At 35.8% G+C, this 17,803-nt stretch overlaps 1 protein-coding gene across 1 annotated transcript in view; it reads right to left on the bottom strand.

The window, feature by feature from the left end:
* LOC137574133 (uncharacterized) overlaps positions 1 to 17,231 on the bottom strand; it is a 32,777-nt gene extending 15,546 nt beyond the window's left edge. The window contains exon 1 of the mRNA XM_068286266.1: positions 16,626 to 17,231. Coding sequence (XP_068142367.1) covers positions 16,626 to 17,115 — 490 coding nt within the window. The 5' untranslated portion in view covers positions 17,116 to 17,231. The remainder of the gene's footprint in view (positions 1 to 16,625) is intronic.
* Positions 17,232 to 17,803: the final 572 nt, after the last annotated feature.

The following is a 17,803-nucleotide window of genomic DNA, read 5'->3' as shown; positions in this document are numbered from 1 at the left end:
ATTATTTTAATGAGTTGCCAATTAGGCTTAAATAGATCAGAGAGCCAAAGTCAGTCAGTCAGTCAGTGAGTGAGTGAGTGAGTGAATGAAGAAACGAGTGTGAGTTCAGTTGAATTGAGTTGAATTAAATGAGTCAGTCCCTGTGTGTCTTGGCACACCTGTTGGCATAAATAAAAGGGATCCGCTTGGCCCCCAAAACGGGAGATGGCCGTACCTCTATCTCTCTCTCACTCTTTCTCTTTCTTTTACAGTGGCCCCTAACTGAAAACTTGTTCAGGTTGTCTTGTCTTTCGCTTACTATTTACGAGAGACTTTTCCTAAAGTTATATTCAGATCGAAAAGACAGCATCCGACAGCAGTTTGCTGGATTTAAGCGATTTGCAATTGGCCTTGAGTTAAGAATGTATTGATAAAGTTCAATGAACAAATTTTTAACTAATATTTGCATTCTAGAGGGTAATACTTTCTTTCTGCCCATCATGTTTGGTTCCCAAGCAGCGTTTCGGCTTTGGTTTACTACTTCCCTAATTGGTAATAAGCGGCCACTAATAGAAAGGCTCAGAAAACACCTTTGGCTACCTGTGGCTACAAGAACATTATGAAGAACAGGTTAATTAATGGGGATTCAGATCAGGGGCAATGCTTGAAGTCCTCTAAAACCAAAAAGAAGAAATCGCCAACTCCCTGACTCTCTTGTTTTTGTTATCCTTAAAGTTTTGAGATGTTTTATAAATTAAGAAAACGAATCATCTTGAATATAATAATTTTGAAAGGGGCTCAGTGAAGCCCAACTAATTGGGCGGAAGTCGAATGGTATATATTTGTTTGCTTGTGTCTGTAAATATGTGGGCCGAAAGTCAAAGTTAGCCAAAGTTATTTCATTACATGACAACTTTCTTTTGGCAACAGCATATGGCCAAAGAAACAGAAACAAGTCAAAGTTGTCCCACCCGGCTAACGGAAGGCCTGACCGAGAAACCGGCAAGCTGCCTGCCTAAAAATTTGCGAATTAAATGACAAATTAAATAATGTCAGCAATGCGGCTCGCGTTTTTCTTGCCCAAGAGGTTAAAGCCATAAAAATAAATAAGAAGAGAGAGGAAAAGCAGGCAAAATGCGGAGGGCCAGGTTAAAGCCAATATAATAAATTACATGGCGACAGTGGCGATAATCAAATGAACGACAAGCAGCAGCAAAATACAAGCCATAAAAGTGCGTTTATTTAACTTTTTTTTTTGCAGACTTTTTGAAAATGAAATAAAAATTAAAATTGAATGCGCAGGCGCGCAAGCAAACAGAGAACGCGATAAAGAAAAAGAGGGACAGAGAGGGAGGGAGACAGACAGACAGAAGGACCCCCAGCGGCGGCGCCATAAGATACAAGATACAGATACAAAATGTGGATTGAGTACCCGAATATGCGACATATGCCGAAAATTTTCAACAGAAGTTGCCAACGTCAAAGAATTTCTCGTGAAATTTTTCGTGGGGTTCAACTTAATTACAAAAAACAACAACAGCAACAACAACAAAATCTTGCAAAAAAAAAAAAAATTACTAAAAACGGGACGAAAGAGACGAATACTCACATTAAAAATACAATGAAGGGTGAAAAAGGGTGAAAAACGAATTAAGAGTTGGCTAATTTTTGTTGCTTGTTTTGTAATTTGTTTTATTTACTCTCTCTTTTTGCAATGGGGGAGGGGGGAGTTCATTGAGAAGTGAGCAATTTGTGTGTGTTAAAGAAATTCAAAATCCTTTCAGATCAAGCAAAGTTTTATAGAAATCCATAAATTTCTGTTTCCATACTAATCCCCATTGAGATGAACATTTGCTTACTGTTTTCGCTTTATCCAGTTGTAATTCTCAACTAGTTCTAGCTGCTCTAGAGAGATTATGCAGTCTTTTTTCATGATTTTGTTAGAATTATAGTTTTATATTTAGAATCGTAGGGTATGTATATATGTATGTACATATTTTGCATATGTATATGTATGTATGTATGTATAATAGCATTTCATTCATCCCCTTGGGAAGATTGTCTCTGGCACAATAACAACAATTACGAACAATTAAGTGAAATTGAGTTGTCAAATTCAGACGTAGAGCACGGGTTGATGAGTGTGTGTGTGAGTGTGTGGGGGGCTGAAGGGAGGCAACATATATACATATGTATGTATGTAAATACATTTGAATTGAATTGCATGTGAGTTTCTCGTCACTCAACACTCCAATTCGCTTGCCCGTCTCTATCTCTGCCCCTTTTTAACGCTTTGGGCCATTGTCTGGTCCTCTCTGTGTGTGTGTGTGCACCTTTTTGGTCTAATTAAGCGCCACAATTAAGTGCAAATGCGACTCTATAGTGTGTTTGACTGTGTGTGTGTGTGTGTGTGTGATTGTAATGTGCACCGTAATTACGCACTGCAGACAACGTCGGCGCCAATGTTGAGTATTTTTAAACAATTTTTTTTCTCTCTCACACTTTTTTCTTGTTTTTGGGTTTAATTTTTTTTGTTTTTCTGTTCTCTTTTGTTTTACAACTGTTAATTTGTGGTCAATATAACAATGTTATTCGAGTTACCAATTTGGCAGGTGAGAGAGCAAGTACATAGAGCTACTGTAACCATCATTAGTGAGGTTTTCTAATGACTTCATTTTCGTTGTTACCTACGGAAGGGTGTTTAGTAAATTTGTTGTTTGCTTTCAAAACTAACTAACTAAGAAACGGCAGGTGCATATAATAATTATCTAGACTTTCACTTTGAGCCTTAACATCTGCAAGGAAATTGTTGCAGCTTTTAAACAACTTTACCCCTTAATTAAGTCATAACTAGCTGTTAGAACTAGTTGGTATAGATCAAACCAGTGATTCTTATTGAGAGAAGACGCAAAAGTTACTTTTTTTAAACTGAAAATGGGATCCAAAATAAGCGAGGAGTAGGAATCGATTTGAAAAAGGGAGTCATATGCAAGGGAAATGAGCCCATTTAAGACTATTTCAATAAGAAAATAAAGTTAGTAAGTCGTCTCCTCGATCTCGGTATACCATGCCTCATAGCATATGCCAACTCCCTCACTCTCACTCTCTCCTGCGGCTAACTCCCGCCCTTATGATCCGCTTAGTAAAGCTCGTATATTTTCCATGTTTCTAGTCCGATTTTAATAGTCTGCTGAATTTGGGTTCCATAGTCAAAAAATTGCGACATGCAATTGTGTTTTTTGAAGATTATGAAAGCGATAGTGGGCGTGGCAAAAGTTTGAAACTAAACTTTATCACCTATGGTACTACAAGAGTCTACATTCCAAATTTGGTGAGTCTAGCTTTAATAGTCTTTGAGATCTAGGTGTTCATACAGACAGACAGACAGACAGACGGAAGGATGGACCCATTTGGCTGTTGACCCTGATCAAGAATATATGTATATCCTTTATGGAGTCGGAAAAGCTTTTTTTGTCGCATTAATCGAAATATTCAAAAGAAATTACTAAATGTAATTCATATAGCCATAGAGGTAACCATTTTTTTTATCAGACTCAATCGTGTCAATAATAATAAAAGCAGTAAATGCCATTAAATTTTGAATTTCTTTAGAATTCTCATTCGATAACTGCCGCAATAGTGTAAATGGTCAATTTTAGTATTTTCTTTTTGTTTGTGCAATTACTTTTAATTACTTTTTCACTAGCAATTTGATAAATGTATGTATGTGTATGTGAATCAGTGAATAGCCACCAACTCTGTTCATTAGTTCCTTTAAAAATGCAAATTACTCAAAGGTTAGAGGAGAGAAGCACTCACTTACTCACTTACTCACCCCGATAACCCAAATACGTTGAAAATAATAACACAAAGCGAATGCCAAATGACCGTTGGCCACATATGCCAACATACTATATATGTTCATACATACATATATGAGTTAGAGTTGGAGTTTTTAGTTTTTTGGTTTATAGGATGGCATGGCATTTTGCCGTTTTGCTGTATTTGATTTCCAGGAATCGCTTTCAGGGCAAATTGAAGTCATTATACATAGTAAAGAACACACGGAGACCGAGAGATCGGTCTATATGAGGGAACGGGCAAAGAAGTCCCACAGGGGTCTCTGGGTGCCTGCCGTTATTAGGCTAATTATAGAGCAGAGAGAACATTGAGGCAAAGTGGCGAGGGAGAAAGAAGAAAAAAAAAAAAAAGTGTACGGGGAATCGGAATTGGGCATTGAGGAGCTGAAAGCGGGGGCCAAACATTTTTCATCAGTCTCATATATATAGGATAAATGACTTTATTCATGCCGACTTCAATGAATGACTGGGTGGGAGGGGTGGTGAGGGGAACTAGGGAACTGGGAACTTGCTTGCTCGCTCGACGTGTCAACTAATTTGCAACACTCAAATGGTCTCCACTCTCTGTTTGGTCATTTCCCTGGAACTACCTGCGGCTAAAGCTTATGGCTCTAGTTTGTTTCTTTTTTGTTTTTGTAGGGATTAACTCTGCAGCATATTTAGCAGCGGCATCAACAACAACAACAGCAACAACATAAAAAGTATATGAATGTTTCCTTTTTTGTTTTTTGACTAATGTCTTAATTTTGTGCCTAGGTGTTTCAGGGCAGATTAGTCAGCGCCCAAAGTCGTGCCTGTCCAGATCCCCAGCAATGGGTCTCTCTCTCTCTCTTTCTCATTCTGCAGCGAATGCCATTCACTTCGCTTCATTCCATCCATCCCAAAAAGCAAATTGAGTTTTTGCATGTCGTTGTCGTTGTCGTCGACATCGTCATCGTCATCGTCATCATCGTCGTGCCCATGTCTAGGCTTTTGTTTTCTGGTTTTCTGTTCTCTCTAGTCCTCTGTGTTCTGCAGAATTGACAGCTGAATAAAATGTTATTATATTTACACCATAATTTGCATGGCAATTAATCAAATGGCATGCAAAATTCGACAAAAGGCTAAAGGAAAAACGTTGCCAAACCGAATTAACCAATCGGCTAACCCAAACAACCTAACAAAATGGTTTCCTTTCTGTGCTGCTACGACACATTTGGGTTTTTTTTTTTTTTTTTTTTCTTGCTGGGTGCCAACGAAGGTAATTCTTAGAATTCTAACGAGAAAAATTTGTTCCAAAAATAACGAAACCAACCAAAAAAAGGTTGAACCCAACCCGGAATGAATGTCTTAATTATGAGTTTTGCAGCACCGACCCACTGAGCCCTGGCGATGAGAGCGTGACTGATATGAATTGTGGTTAAATCTCTTAATTATATACAAAATTTTCCTAGATTTCTTTTGAAATATGTACATTGAACGATTTAAGCGCCATTTAAGTCACAAATTAAGAGCTGAGTCTCTTGAGAAGGGAATCGTTTTAAAGTTTTTCTTATGGGTTAAGTTGCTTGATATGTTCCATAAATGTCATAGTTATCAGAGAAATGGAAAGTTTTCATGGATCAATGGAATCGATACATCGTTGTAAAACCCATCGATGAAACTCTTTTCTTTTCACAGAACCTTTTCAAACAGGCCATCCCTAGATGCCTTTACACATACACAAACAAAGAGTTGTTCCTTTATGGCAAATTAAGTTAACCGCTTGATTATTTCAACAACATATTTTATATAATTTATGTTTTTTTCCTCCCCACCTCGGCCGTACATACTAACAGATTTCCACTTCTATTTCCATACCCTACAAATCATTGTGGTTAGAAGAGTCTAACAGGATCTATAAAGTGTTGGTAACAGGTGAAAGCTAATACAGATTTGGTATACAAAATGTATCGTTAACAAATGGTCTGATTTCTTAATGCTTTTCTTTCACCACAAAGTTCTTCATCATTGAATAGTCAATGCTATCGATATTTAACATATCGTGTGATCTAGAGATGATTTTGTATAATCATCGATTGATGATCAGCATAGATCGATAATATTTCTTGATCATCGATTGCTAGACCTATCGATAGAAAATAAATTTGTCTAATTTGTGTGTAGAGTATACTTACTTCGGTTTGAGGTGATTTGAAATAAAACGACTGCTTATTATTGAGACCAGTGACAGCAACAACAACAACAACAACAAAAGAGCATAAAGGGTAACAATTCTATATAAATATTCAGCAAATATTTACAGCAATTTGTAGCACAATAAAAATGAAAGGCCAAACAACAGCAGCAACAACAAGAACACCAACAACAAAAAGGACTTGTATTTGACTTTGTGAATGTTTTATGGCAATAACAACAAACAAACAAACAAACAAACAATGACAAAAGGCAGCTGTTCCTTATTATGTGTGGATACCCCTCGCCTAAGCTACCCATCCCCTTTAGGCCAACCACTTCCCCCATTAACTTGGTTCGTTCGTTTGTGTTTTTTTTTTTCCCCCTCTTTTATTGTTGTGGCGAAATAAATTCAAATAAATAAATTTAAGTTGCTGATTCTATGAGAATGGAAGTTAAGCAGGTTCTCTCATAGAGCATAAAAATCGACAAAAAAAAATCACCATAAATATATTTATTGACAGATTTATGTGCTATAAACGCAATTCGAAGAGTTATTACCAAACGACAAAACCGTAAGGGAAATTGCTGAAAATGTTGTCCAGATGAGGCCCCTCAAAAAAAAAAAAAAAAAAAACCGATTCCCCTCTCCCCAAGTGATGGCAGATTTAAGGGAAATTTTTATGTTAACACCTAGCCACAATTCGTATAGTATATATACAATATAAATTCATGACTAATCTCTCGATTATATGTGAAAAATTTATGCAAAAAAAGGAAATAACCGCAGCATTGTTTTATTTTCTTTATCTTTATGCCTTTTCCTTACCACCAACATTATCATGGGGTCAGGCGTCTGTTTGAAAATATTCAAATTATAAGGCGGAAATGGGGGAATGCTTCTTCTTTTGTTGGTGTAACTATGTATGTATGTATGTGTGAGTGTGTGTGTGTGTGTGTTTTCTTCTCTCTGGTTTAACTCTATTCTCGGCCCCCAAAGACCATAAACAGTAAACAGAAGAAAACAAAAACACACACAAAAATACAGGGGAAACAAAAACTTCTTTAGCTATTTTCATGGAATTTTTCATAATCATCTGTGGTTATGCGCAAAAAAAAAAAAAAAGGAAGAAGAAGAAGAAGAAAACAAAGTGCAATAATCAAGCCGCAGTTTTCATACCCTTCGTTTAACAAGTCTTAACTAAGACTCATCTCTCAAGTGGTCAAGTTGCAGCATCTTAAAAATACAAAGCATACCTTTGGGAGACAAATTCTCCAATTTCAAGAAATATGGGAAATTACAGGTGTAATATATAAAATTGTGCATATTTAAAAGATTTATTTGTGATATTTTTCTCGATAATAAGATATTTTAAATCTTAAGTGCTCAATTCAAAGACCATTAGCATACTTTTGGGAGTCAATTTCATTGTAATTACCTTTAGGGAATGACTTTGTTTGTATATCCTTTATATAGGGTAAAAGTAAAATGCGTGAGATTGAAGGAAATTATGTTTCTGGATTCCTCTTTAGTGAGTATCTGTGTGTGGGATGGGATGTTTCCATAATAATAATATTTTTAACTTTGTTTACATTTCGCATTTTTATTGTGGCGTCGTCTGTTCATCTTTTGTTCGTTTTTTTTTTTTTTTTTTTTGTAATCAATTAAGCCAAAAGGGAAAAAGGGGAGAACAAAAACTGCCAGAGAGAAAAATAATAATAATCATACTCATAATGTGGACCACACGCACAGACAGTAAAGATGCGGGCTAATAGAATTGCTGAAATGCTGATTAAAATAGTTTCACTTTTTAATTATAATTTATGCAGAGTCTCCTCACCCAGCCCCAATTCAGACCCTCATTTACTTAAAGTCTTTGGGGTCTTTGGTGGAGGCTCCTCTAGCGGTATAGAATAACCATCTAGATCAAAGAGACCTCTGAAAACATTGTCTCAGTCAGCCACATCAAAGGAAATTGTAGACTCAGTTTTTCTTACGCCCAACATAAACATAAACACAGCATTTGGTTGGTGTTTGAAGGGTGGCAGAGGTGGCAGAACTCTATTTGTTTTGCAAAAAAAAAAAAAAAAAAAAAAAAAATATTTAAAAATCAATTTTTTATTTATTTATTTTCCTCACTCAAAATGTTGCTCGACAGCAAAGCTCATTAGCGTCGGCATCATCTTACGAAATTTTGCATTGAGGCGACAAATTCTTTTGATGGCCTGCCAAATCAACTACTCACACCCTTGCCGACGATCTGTTGAGGGACCTCCCCCCATATAATGCACTACAAAGTGTTGCCATTACATAGTAGATACGTATGTATGTGTATATTTTTAGTTTCACTTCTACATTTTGTATATGTATGAAATCTAATTTACTAATGAGCCGTGAGCATTCAAAAAATGCACATAAATTTCGCTTAATTGAAAAGCCATGCGCGGATAATTATGAACATCAGTCAGCATTAAATTTTTGTTAGCATTTTGTGGGTGAGAAATGGCTTAGCTACTTCGTCTTCTTCTTCTGGCATGGTTAAATGGTTTTTATGCTTGGAGAACAAAAAACTAGAGGGAGAAAATGTCTTGTCTGGTCTGGGCTCTTTTTAGCCCGCGACCCAAAAGTCAGGCAGGTGAGAGGAGAGAATGGAGGAAATATCCAATCTTACAGCATTATAGCTATAAATTTTACAAATCTGTTAAGATTTGTAGTTGTTTGTTGCCTTGATTCGAAGGTTGTTTATTTAAATTTTTACATAAACTATATGTAATTTTTGTAATTTTCAAAACTTTTCTCTTTTTATTGATAAAATATTAATAAATTGTTGTTAGTTAGAGGAAAAAGTGTTTTATAGAATACATTGAAGCAAAAGCTGCAAATATTTGAATCTAAATCGGTTGAGAATTAAACCAAATTCTATATAGGAAAAAAAAAACTTTTTCAATTTTCCCCCAAAATGAATGCCAAAAAACTGTCTGCCAAGTTTTTTTTTTTTTTTTTTTTCTTCCAAACTTGATTACTCCTTCCTTATTTTGATACCCTCTGTTAGCCAATGGCCGAGTTGATGGCCATAATAATCCTTGATGAACAGACCAATAGACTATTAAATATCAATATATCTTATGAGGAATAAGGAAACAGAAGAGAGCAATGAAGAATACAAGTCAGAATTGAAAGAAAATATCGATTTAAACATTTAACTATAACAGAAATTTGTATATTTTTTATTGTTAAAGGATAATGCAAGGTCCATGCCTTTTCTTCTTAAACTATACATTGATTTTTTATGCCCTCTTTGGTGCTTTGTGCACTTCTCCGCAATATGCAAGATTCTGTTTTCTTGGCTTCCAGATTTATTTGGCTTGATGCCCATTGGCAGCCATAGCAAAGTCAAGTAAAAAGCCAAAATCTGTTGACTGTCACAACTGAGAATAAATTCAATTATGCAAAAAGACAGAGACAGAGACATAGAGACAGAGTGAGAAAGGAGCACACAATTCAATTCAATTTAGGTGATTTCTATGAAACAAGAAGTAGGGGAAAACAAATCAAATACATATACATACATACATACATATGTATGTAGATTTTCTGGCCTAGACATTGCATTGAATTAATGTAATGTAATGTCAACGTAAATTATTATTTATTTGTTTATGGCATGTGTAAGACAAACTTTTCTTTTGCTCCCACATAAACATTGATTAATTGCCAAAAACAATTAGGTTACAAACAAAAAAAAAAAAAAAAATATCATTATGATATATAAATAAGAATTGCGGCTAGAGGGCCGATATAAATTAAGTCAACCAACTTTCGAAAGAATGCCACATAAATTAGGCATTAAACCGACTCCGATAAGGGATCAAAGAGAACAAAGAGAACTGTAGAGAATTCAAGCAAATTAAAATTATCCACCAGAGAGTGGGTGATGGAGAGAAACCCAAGTCATTTGTCAAAAAACAACAAAAAAAAAAGAACGCGAACTTGACTCTACTCTACTCTACCGACCAAGATAACAAGAACCTAAAGTGGTTTGGTCATAAGGAAGTTCTCATACTCTAAAATAGACTTCTCTTACACTTAGGCTAAAGAAATTTAACTAAATTCAAATTTTTTCATTTTAAAAGTATTCATTTTTGATTTGAAATGAGCGAAAATGCATATACTCTACTCAAATGTTTAGGGTATTTAAAAACAAAAACAAAACAAAAAATTATGAATAGTAAGCTCATTTAATATGCAAAAGTTCTTTGCATATTGAAATAGTTTTCGCTACGGTTTGAAGATTTACATACAATCGAAACCGATTTGAATTCGAAAAAAAACCAAATAAAAAGCGGCAAAATGTCTCAATTAACGAGAGAGAGAGAGAGAGAGAGAAAAACACAAGAAGAACTTCTTTTAGCTTTCGTGTTAATCTGCATTTGCATAACAATGCCAACAAATTATCTACTAAACATTTATGTAATTATTTAGTTGGAAATTTTTGTTGTCCACTCGACTTATAAATATTTCTTCGATATTTCATCGAGTCACCTCGAACTGAAGCGGCCCCATTTAATGTTGAAATGTCTTAATTGAATCTGATATCATTTTCAGGGGGAATAGGAAAAACTGTATGGAAAACCTTTTAGATAGAATTGAAATTTTCTTTTCTTTTGGTATTGAATTTTAAATGTCAGCCCTAGACTAGTCTTGGCTGATGAAGTGACAACAGTTTTATATGCCACACGGCTGACTATTGTATAATGTTGCCCTTTCTTTCTGTTCTGTTGCTTCTATTGATTGTTATCTATGGTTAGGAATTCTTTAGATTCAAATAAAGAAACGACTTGAAGATACCCAGTCTGCCTGTTTCTGTATTACTTTTACTTTTCACAAATAATTCGCAAGTATTTCTGAAATTTTGAGCAAATTTTGTAACCAACAACTGATCAAGACGGACTTAGAACAAAAGTTCTACAGGGTATAAATGTTGATTAGCAGAGCAAAGAGACAAAATGCCAGGCTCATTAGGTTTATCACACTCGTTTCTTGGTCCAAACATTTCACCTTTTGTCCTTTTTCTCTTTTTCTCTCTTTCATTTTATGGCCCCCGTCTAATTCCACTGATGAGGGCACCCCATTGAGACGGAGAACAGGTAGGCCAAGTGAGTTCCTGTTTCGAGTTTTAATGCCCCATGATAAATGCTTCTTTTACTTTGACTCTCTGTCTGTCTCTGTCTCTTTCTCTTTCTCCCTCTCCCTCTCATTTTCCACATATTGTTTATGTAGGCATAATATTCAGGTGTTTGTTGTTAGCGCGCTGTTGATCATATTCTTTAACAAATGAAAGAGTAGGGGAATAATCGGGGAAAATTGAAAGGTGAAATTAAATTAAATTCAATATCAACAGAACGAAAGAATTTAAAGAGAAACTTTCATTTAAATATCATAAATATTTCGAAAGTTACCGTCGAAGTTAAGACTATAAATTATAGGAAACGAAACAATTGGATAGGATATTGTTTTACAACGATTCCTTCGTAATTTTTATGGAATTTCACTAATGATTTTGAAGATTTCGCTAAAATTTTCTTACCATTTCGATGATATTCCCAGAAATTTACTTCGCTTGGGTTTGGATTAAGATTCGTTCTATATTTGAAGAGCTCTAAACAATTTCTCCCCGATTTCGCTACAATTTCTGCCCAATTTCGCTACAATTTCACTTGGATTTCGACAATTCTTAAAATGAGGAAAATTAACTATACCAGCAACTAGATTCTCATTATTTCAGATTTTGCTTAAGTGTCTAGCCATTTGTTTAACATTTTAGAGTTGGCTTTGCCATTAAAGTGTCACAGTTTGAATTTGAAGACTGACTTAATCTTAAGCCGGTAATTAGTCTTTAAAAAATCTCCCACCATTCACCGTCATGACAAATATTTGAAAAGTTTTGCAAATAAGTAACCAAATATCAATGCCAGTTTTCTTCTCCTGCCTCTCTTTCAAAATTTTCGCACTCAAATGACAAATGGGAAAGTGAAAGAAAATGCTTTGCCATTTTCTCAAGAAATCAAGAAGATTTTATATTTCGTTTGCGGGTGTAGGCGGGAGGTTAAGGGTGGGCGTGTGCCCTATTGTGCATATATTTTACAATATTTATTGCTTAGGCCAAAAACTTTTTGCTCAAGTTGAATTTTAATTAGTTTTCGACAGCAAAGAAAAACACAAAAACTTTTCTCAGCAAATATATGTATGAATCTTGTGTGCCACGCCCCTAATTTTGAATGTCGCGAACTAAGGCAATTAGGCAGAAACTTTTTGTGTAAAAGAAAACCCAATTGAGTATAAAAGAAAATAAACAAATCTCCTCTTCTCTCAGTCGTTTTCAATTTAATGAAGCGCAAACACAGAAATTTTCAATAATGAAGATGAAAACAATGCAAAGCCATTTCGCAATGCTGACTAAGTGATACCCTGCAGGGCAGGACAGCTCCACACAAAAATATATTTATATAAAATTTTTATGATTCCAAAAAGTTTATGTTTAATTTATGAGCCTCAAACAAAATAAGGAAAAAAAAAGCCCGTCTGCTGTTATTTCTGGATTGCCGTTTAAGAAAAAAAAAAAAAAAAGAAATACATTTTTAATACATTGCGTGGACACGCCTCCATTCGATTTTATGCTACCCACAAGATCGACCAAATGGAAAATCTCGTTCTCTTTACAGCTAGCTGATAATTTATATAGCACAAAATGTGCTCAAAGATGTTTTGTCTCTTCTACTTATATTTTAGCTTTTTTATATATATTTTGTTGTTATTTTTAATAGCTTTGGAAAGGGGTTGTAAAAAAAAAAACAAAAAAAACAACAGCAGACATTTGCCATGACTCAGTGAAAATGTGGAAAAGTGGAAAGGCAAGCTATTGTATCTATAAGTAGGCTTACATACATCACATATGATAAAGCCAAAACAATTTAGATAAATATTTTATGATTATTTTGGATTAGTCGAGCTGCCAGAAAAGAAAGCTTCTGAGTGGGCTAAAGTCACTTACTTTATGGCCATTAAATTCTATATGGCCAAATGAAAGCTATAGATTCCATGATGCATGGGTCAAAGGAAGAAACTACATATATTTATAGGATCGGAGGATCGTTGAAGGAAGAAAGTTGTTAGACAAACTATCTACTACTCATTTGGATGGTTACCTAGTCGGTGGCTCAATGGAGACCTACTAAAACTACAATTCTTTTGTGCTCGAGTTCGAGCCCCGACGTAGGTGGAGTTTCCCCCCGATGAAGCAATACTAAAAGGTAGTTCCGTCAGGGATAATGGAAACGATTGTGGATAACGAATAATTTTCCATTTGATTAGTTGAATATAAGAAAAGAGAATCTAGAGAACCTAGTAAACCAGCTCCAACTTTGTTCTGTATAAGTATAACCTATTTGTATGAAGTCCTATTTTGCAGAAGTCCTGTTTAAGCTTCTTTTATGTTGCTTATTCGACAGACTTTAAGACTCAAATTAGCAGAGAAGTTTACAATTTTAACTTAGTCAAACAATTGAACAGTCAACTTTTTCTGTTTTGGTTTACAAATTTCTAAGATTTACAAGTTCTCCTTGATATTCAAATGAAACAGCAGTTTTAATCTTTTTTGGATCGAGGTCAAGGATCAGGGCCAAGCTAAATTAACAGATCAATGAAATTAATTTGTCGCCAGAAATTTAGAATGAAAGAAGGTAAGACAAAAGTAGGAAAGTTATGTGACCATCTAGATGCCATATAAGAAGCATGATTCCTTAGGGAAACTACAAGAAACACTTCGCCTTCTGAAAAGAACTTGTTTGAAAATCATAAAGAAATTTGGATGGGGAAAAATATACACAAAGAAAAACTTAGACGTTGCAAAAAGGATATGAAAACGAAATTTGTCCAATAACCCAACCGAAATGTTATCAATATCCTAGCAAAATAGAAAGGAGTAAAGAGAAGCATAAATAAATCTCTTTTCGTTTTCCGTAACTAATATTTTATAACTTTGACGTTAAGTTTCGAAATTGTTTATGGATTTTAACTATAATATTTAACATTTCTTTGACATCTCTGGAAAATATTTTGCTTCAGCAGGTTGAGTATCGAAATAAACTTACTATCTTTTCAACAATGTTTGATGTAGTTTCATCTCTGTTTTTATCTTAAAGAGATCTTTTTTAACAGTATATTTATACACATAACAATAATTTCTTTACACACACACACACACATACGCCATAATAAAGGCCAAATTAAATAAATATCGTAAAAAAAAAAGAGAAGAAAGAAAGAAAATAAAAGAACGTTAAAATGAGAAACGTATTTTAGTGTTCCCCTTGATCCATATCTAAGTGTGTGTGTAAGTACCCTTTTAATGTGTGTGTGTGTGTGCCTATGCAAATGCAAAATGTAACTAGTTTGGGGCACGATCCCATCATCAACATCATCATCATCATCATCATGGTGCATGGCGGAAAGAGTCAACAGCAAACAGTTACACTGACATTTATCTATGAGACACATCGGGTTTTTAATCAAAATTTAAACAGTAGAACGACAACGACAACGACTATGTGTCCAATGTTGTTTGCTTGTTGGCTTGACTCATAAAATAATTATGAAGCGAAACCTAAGACATGGGGTACCTTCATTACCGAACGCTTTGGGGGCCCCTGACCAGGTAGGCCAGTTAGGTAAACAGTCACATTTCGATGGTATCCGAGTCGTAAAAGTATATTATATAGAAGGTGCACAGTGTGTATGTATGTATATCTGCCTAGTTGAAATTAGTTAAACATTAGGTGTTAGAGTAAACAGAGACGCCTTGGGAAATGGGGAACGATTCGATGGTTAGTTTTACTATAGTTTCTTCTATGGAGTGTTTTTGTTTGTTTTTGTTTAGTGGATTGTCATCAATGTCGTTGTCAGTTCATAAAAAAAGGTTTTATGATCTTTGACCAAGTAAACCAAGAAGGGAACTTCTGCCAAACCAAACTATCTACCTTTGGTTTTATGTCTTTCTTCTACTTGATACCGTGGAGGAGGATGAGGAGGAGGAGGATAGTAGAAGCCAGTTAGTCGGCATCATTGAATTGACCATTGAATCGTTACCAAGTCCACCTGTATCTGTGTGTATGTGTGTGTGTGTGTGACTGTTGGTGTCATTGGTGATGGTGAGCATGAGCACGACTCTTGTCTTTTAATGCCAGTTATTCCATTTGCCATTTTCCAAGTTTAGATTTCACCTACATTTTAATTTAATTTCACCTCGACACAATGAATGGCAGGAGTTTTTGGTTAATGGAGGCAAGCTCCATGGTTTGCTTAACGTCTCTTCAATGGCACTGGCACTGGCACTGGGTCAGTAGTTTTAAGCGGCAGTTTTAACTGACAATAAGATTCAGGAGGTCGGTTTAAGATTGCCTAGAGTTGGTTTCTTTTCGTTTTCGTTTTCTTTTCTTCTTTTATTTTAAGGTAGCCATTAAAATGAGAAAGCTAATTGAATTGAGTGAACAAATGATTTGAGGTTGTGGCAATTTGTTTAATAGATTTTCCAACGTTGCTGATTTTGTTTAAGCCATATAAAATATCAATAGACTAAAAAAATGATGAATATTTAACATAGTTCTCAAAGTTATTAAAATTGTTTGAGATTGTGAATTTTTCTACTGATTTTCTAATACAAATAAACAAATCTTCATTAAAGATTTCTCCTTCTGGTGGCTCTCTCTCTCTCTTTTAAGGGGCTTTTGTCTTTTTAGTTTTATGAAATCCAAGGACTTGGAACTAAATTCGATCCTTTACACTTTTTCTTCAAAGATCAGGCATTGATTATAGTTTAAGTTAATCTACGTCTATTATGATTTTGTCATTAAACTTTAAAAACTTCTAAATAGTAGCTATTGTTTGTAGTCTCTTTTTTTTAACACAAAATAAATTAAAACAGCAAAAAGCCAGTGGGCAATCCTTTGGTAATGTTTCGATAGCTATCTAGCACTAGCCGCCAGCACCACCAGCCCCACCAGAGGGAGAGAGAGAGAGAGAGAGACAACGCCCACTGCTTTATATATTTTCTGGGGATTTTCTTAGCGAAGTGAGCCTCATTTTTCTTTATTTTCATGGCATCATCGTTGCGCAGAGACAAATGACTGGCGATGATCGGGATCTGCTGCGGATATGGTAGATCTTTGGGGCGCAAAGAGGCTGCCACAAAGAGTTATGGTTAAAAATTAAATTTGCAAATGCAAGTGGTAGGAGGAGCTGAAGCTTAAAGCCAAGAGATGGTGCTTGAGTTGTCGGAGAATGGGGGGTAGAGGGGGTGCTCTCTGCCGAAAAGCAATCGAGAGCCACGCACGCCCCAACATCAGTTTGATAAATTGATATCAGCGATCGATCCGATGTACCGAGCCACAAAGATTATTGTCTTGCCAACAATGAAGAAGGAGCAGCTTGAGCAGCACCACCAGCAGCAGGAGAAGCATCCGATGAAGGAGTGGATTTGGGTTTTTGTAAAGTTTTTTTTAATTGAAAAAAACAAAGAATACATGCAAGAGAGACAGAGAGAGAGAGAGAGAGAGAGGGCAAGTAAGGAAACTCACCTATCGATGAACCATCCAAAGAGTAGGCATTCCTTTGCCATGCCCACGTGCATAGATCACAGGTGGTCAGGCCATCAGCGGCGACGCTTTCATCCAAAAAGGGCGGACGTGGCGGCGGCGGTACAAAATGTCCATTCCACAGGCCATTCTCGCTGGCATCGAAAGCCAATGGTGAATCGAATGTGTCCACCTCAATGGCATTGGCCCACCAATTATCATCATCCTGCAGGGGATTATAGTCGGGCAGCGCTGGCATTTGCGGCGGTGAAGGCGGCGGTGGCATTTGTCCTGGCATCTCTGACTCACCCGAACTGCCCTGATGATGTTGCTGATGATGATGATTATTATAAGGATCCCCGCCACTCTGATGATGTGTGGCCAGCGAATCGAGTCGTGAATTTGGGAATACTGAACGCATTGTGGTACTGGCATCATCATCCTGATAAATGTCTGCCGACCCACCGCTCACAGCGGGCAGACGTGGAAACATTTTCAAAGGATTCTCGAATTCTATCGATTAGCTCCTTTGCCCCAAATCGCTACTTAGCTGCCACATCAATTGCCGTCCTCTGGAAACCAACAAAACCAAAAAAAAAAAAAAAGTATCTGCAAGAAAATGAAAAACAAACTGGTTAAAATCTTGGCAAATATTATGACATTACGTTTGGCTGGCCGAACAACTTCAAAAGCCAGTTCGAAACATTTTCGAAAGTTGTCCTGCCCAAAACAAATATTACGTTATATGTTAATTAAATATGAATATCAATTGAATATTTAATTGGGAAATCGTCGAAACTGTTAATAAGCAAACTTTAAAAATTTCACCCCTTTTGATTTTGATGGATCCTGGCAACTTTTAATTTGCCTTCTCTGAATAAGCAACCTAATTTCCATCTGCCATCAATATCACTTTATATAAAGACTTTAAATTGTCATTTAATTATGAAATGGGCGTGGCCCCACTATGCAAACATAGTCAGTGGTTCAGTTAGTTGGCTTGGCTTGGCTTTGACTTGCCTTTTGCTTGGTGGCAAATCAAGTTTGTCTCACTTGCCTGGTGGTCGTCCCCCTGAAGTATCGGGCCAAAAAAAAAAAACATTAATCAAATGTCCAAAGGAAGCTGACACTAATGAAGTTTCCTTCTAACAAGATTACAGCGAATAGATAAAAGGTAAGAA

The sequence above is a fragment of the Drosophila tropicalis genome, unplaced genomic scaffold (assembly GCF_018151085.1).
Source record: "Drosophila tropicalis isolate 14030-0801.00 unplaced genomic scaffold, ASM1815108v1 contig_443, whole genome shotgun sequence".
Taxonomy (NCBI): Eukaryota; Metazoa; Arthropoda; class Insecta; order Diptera; family Drosophilidae; genus Drosophila; species Drosophila tropicalis.
This window is presented reverse-complemented; position numbering and strand designations above follow the sequence as displayed.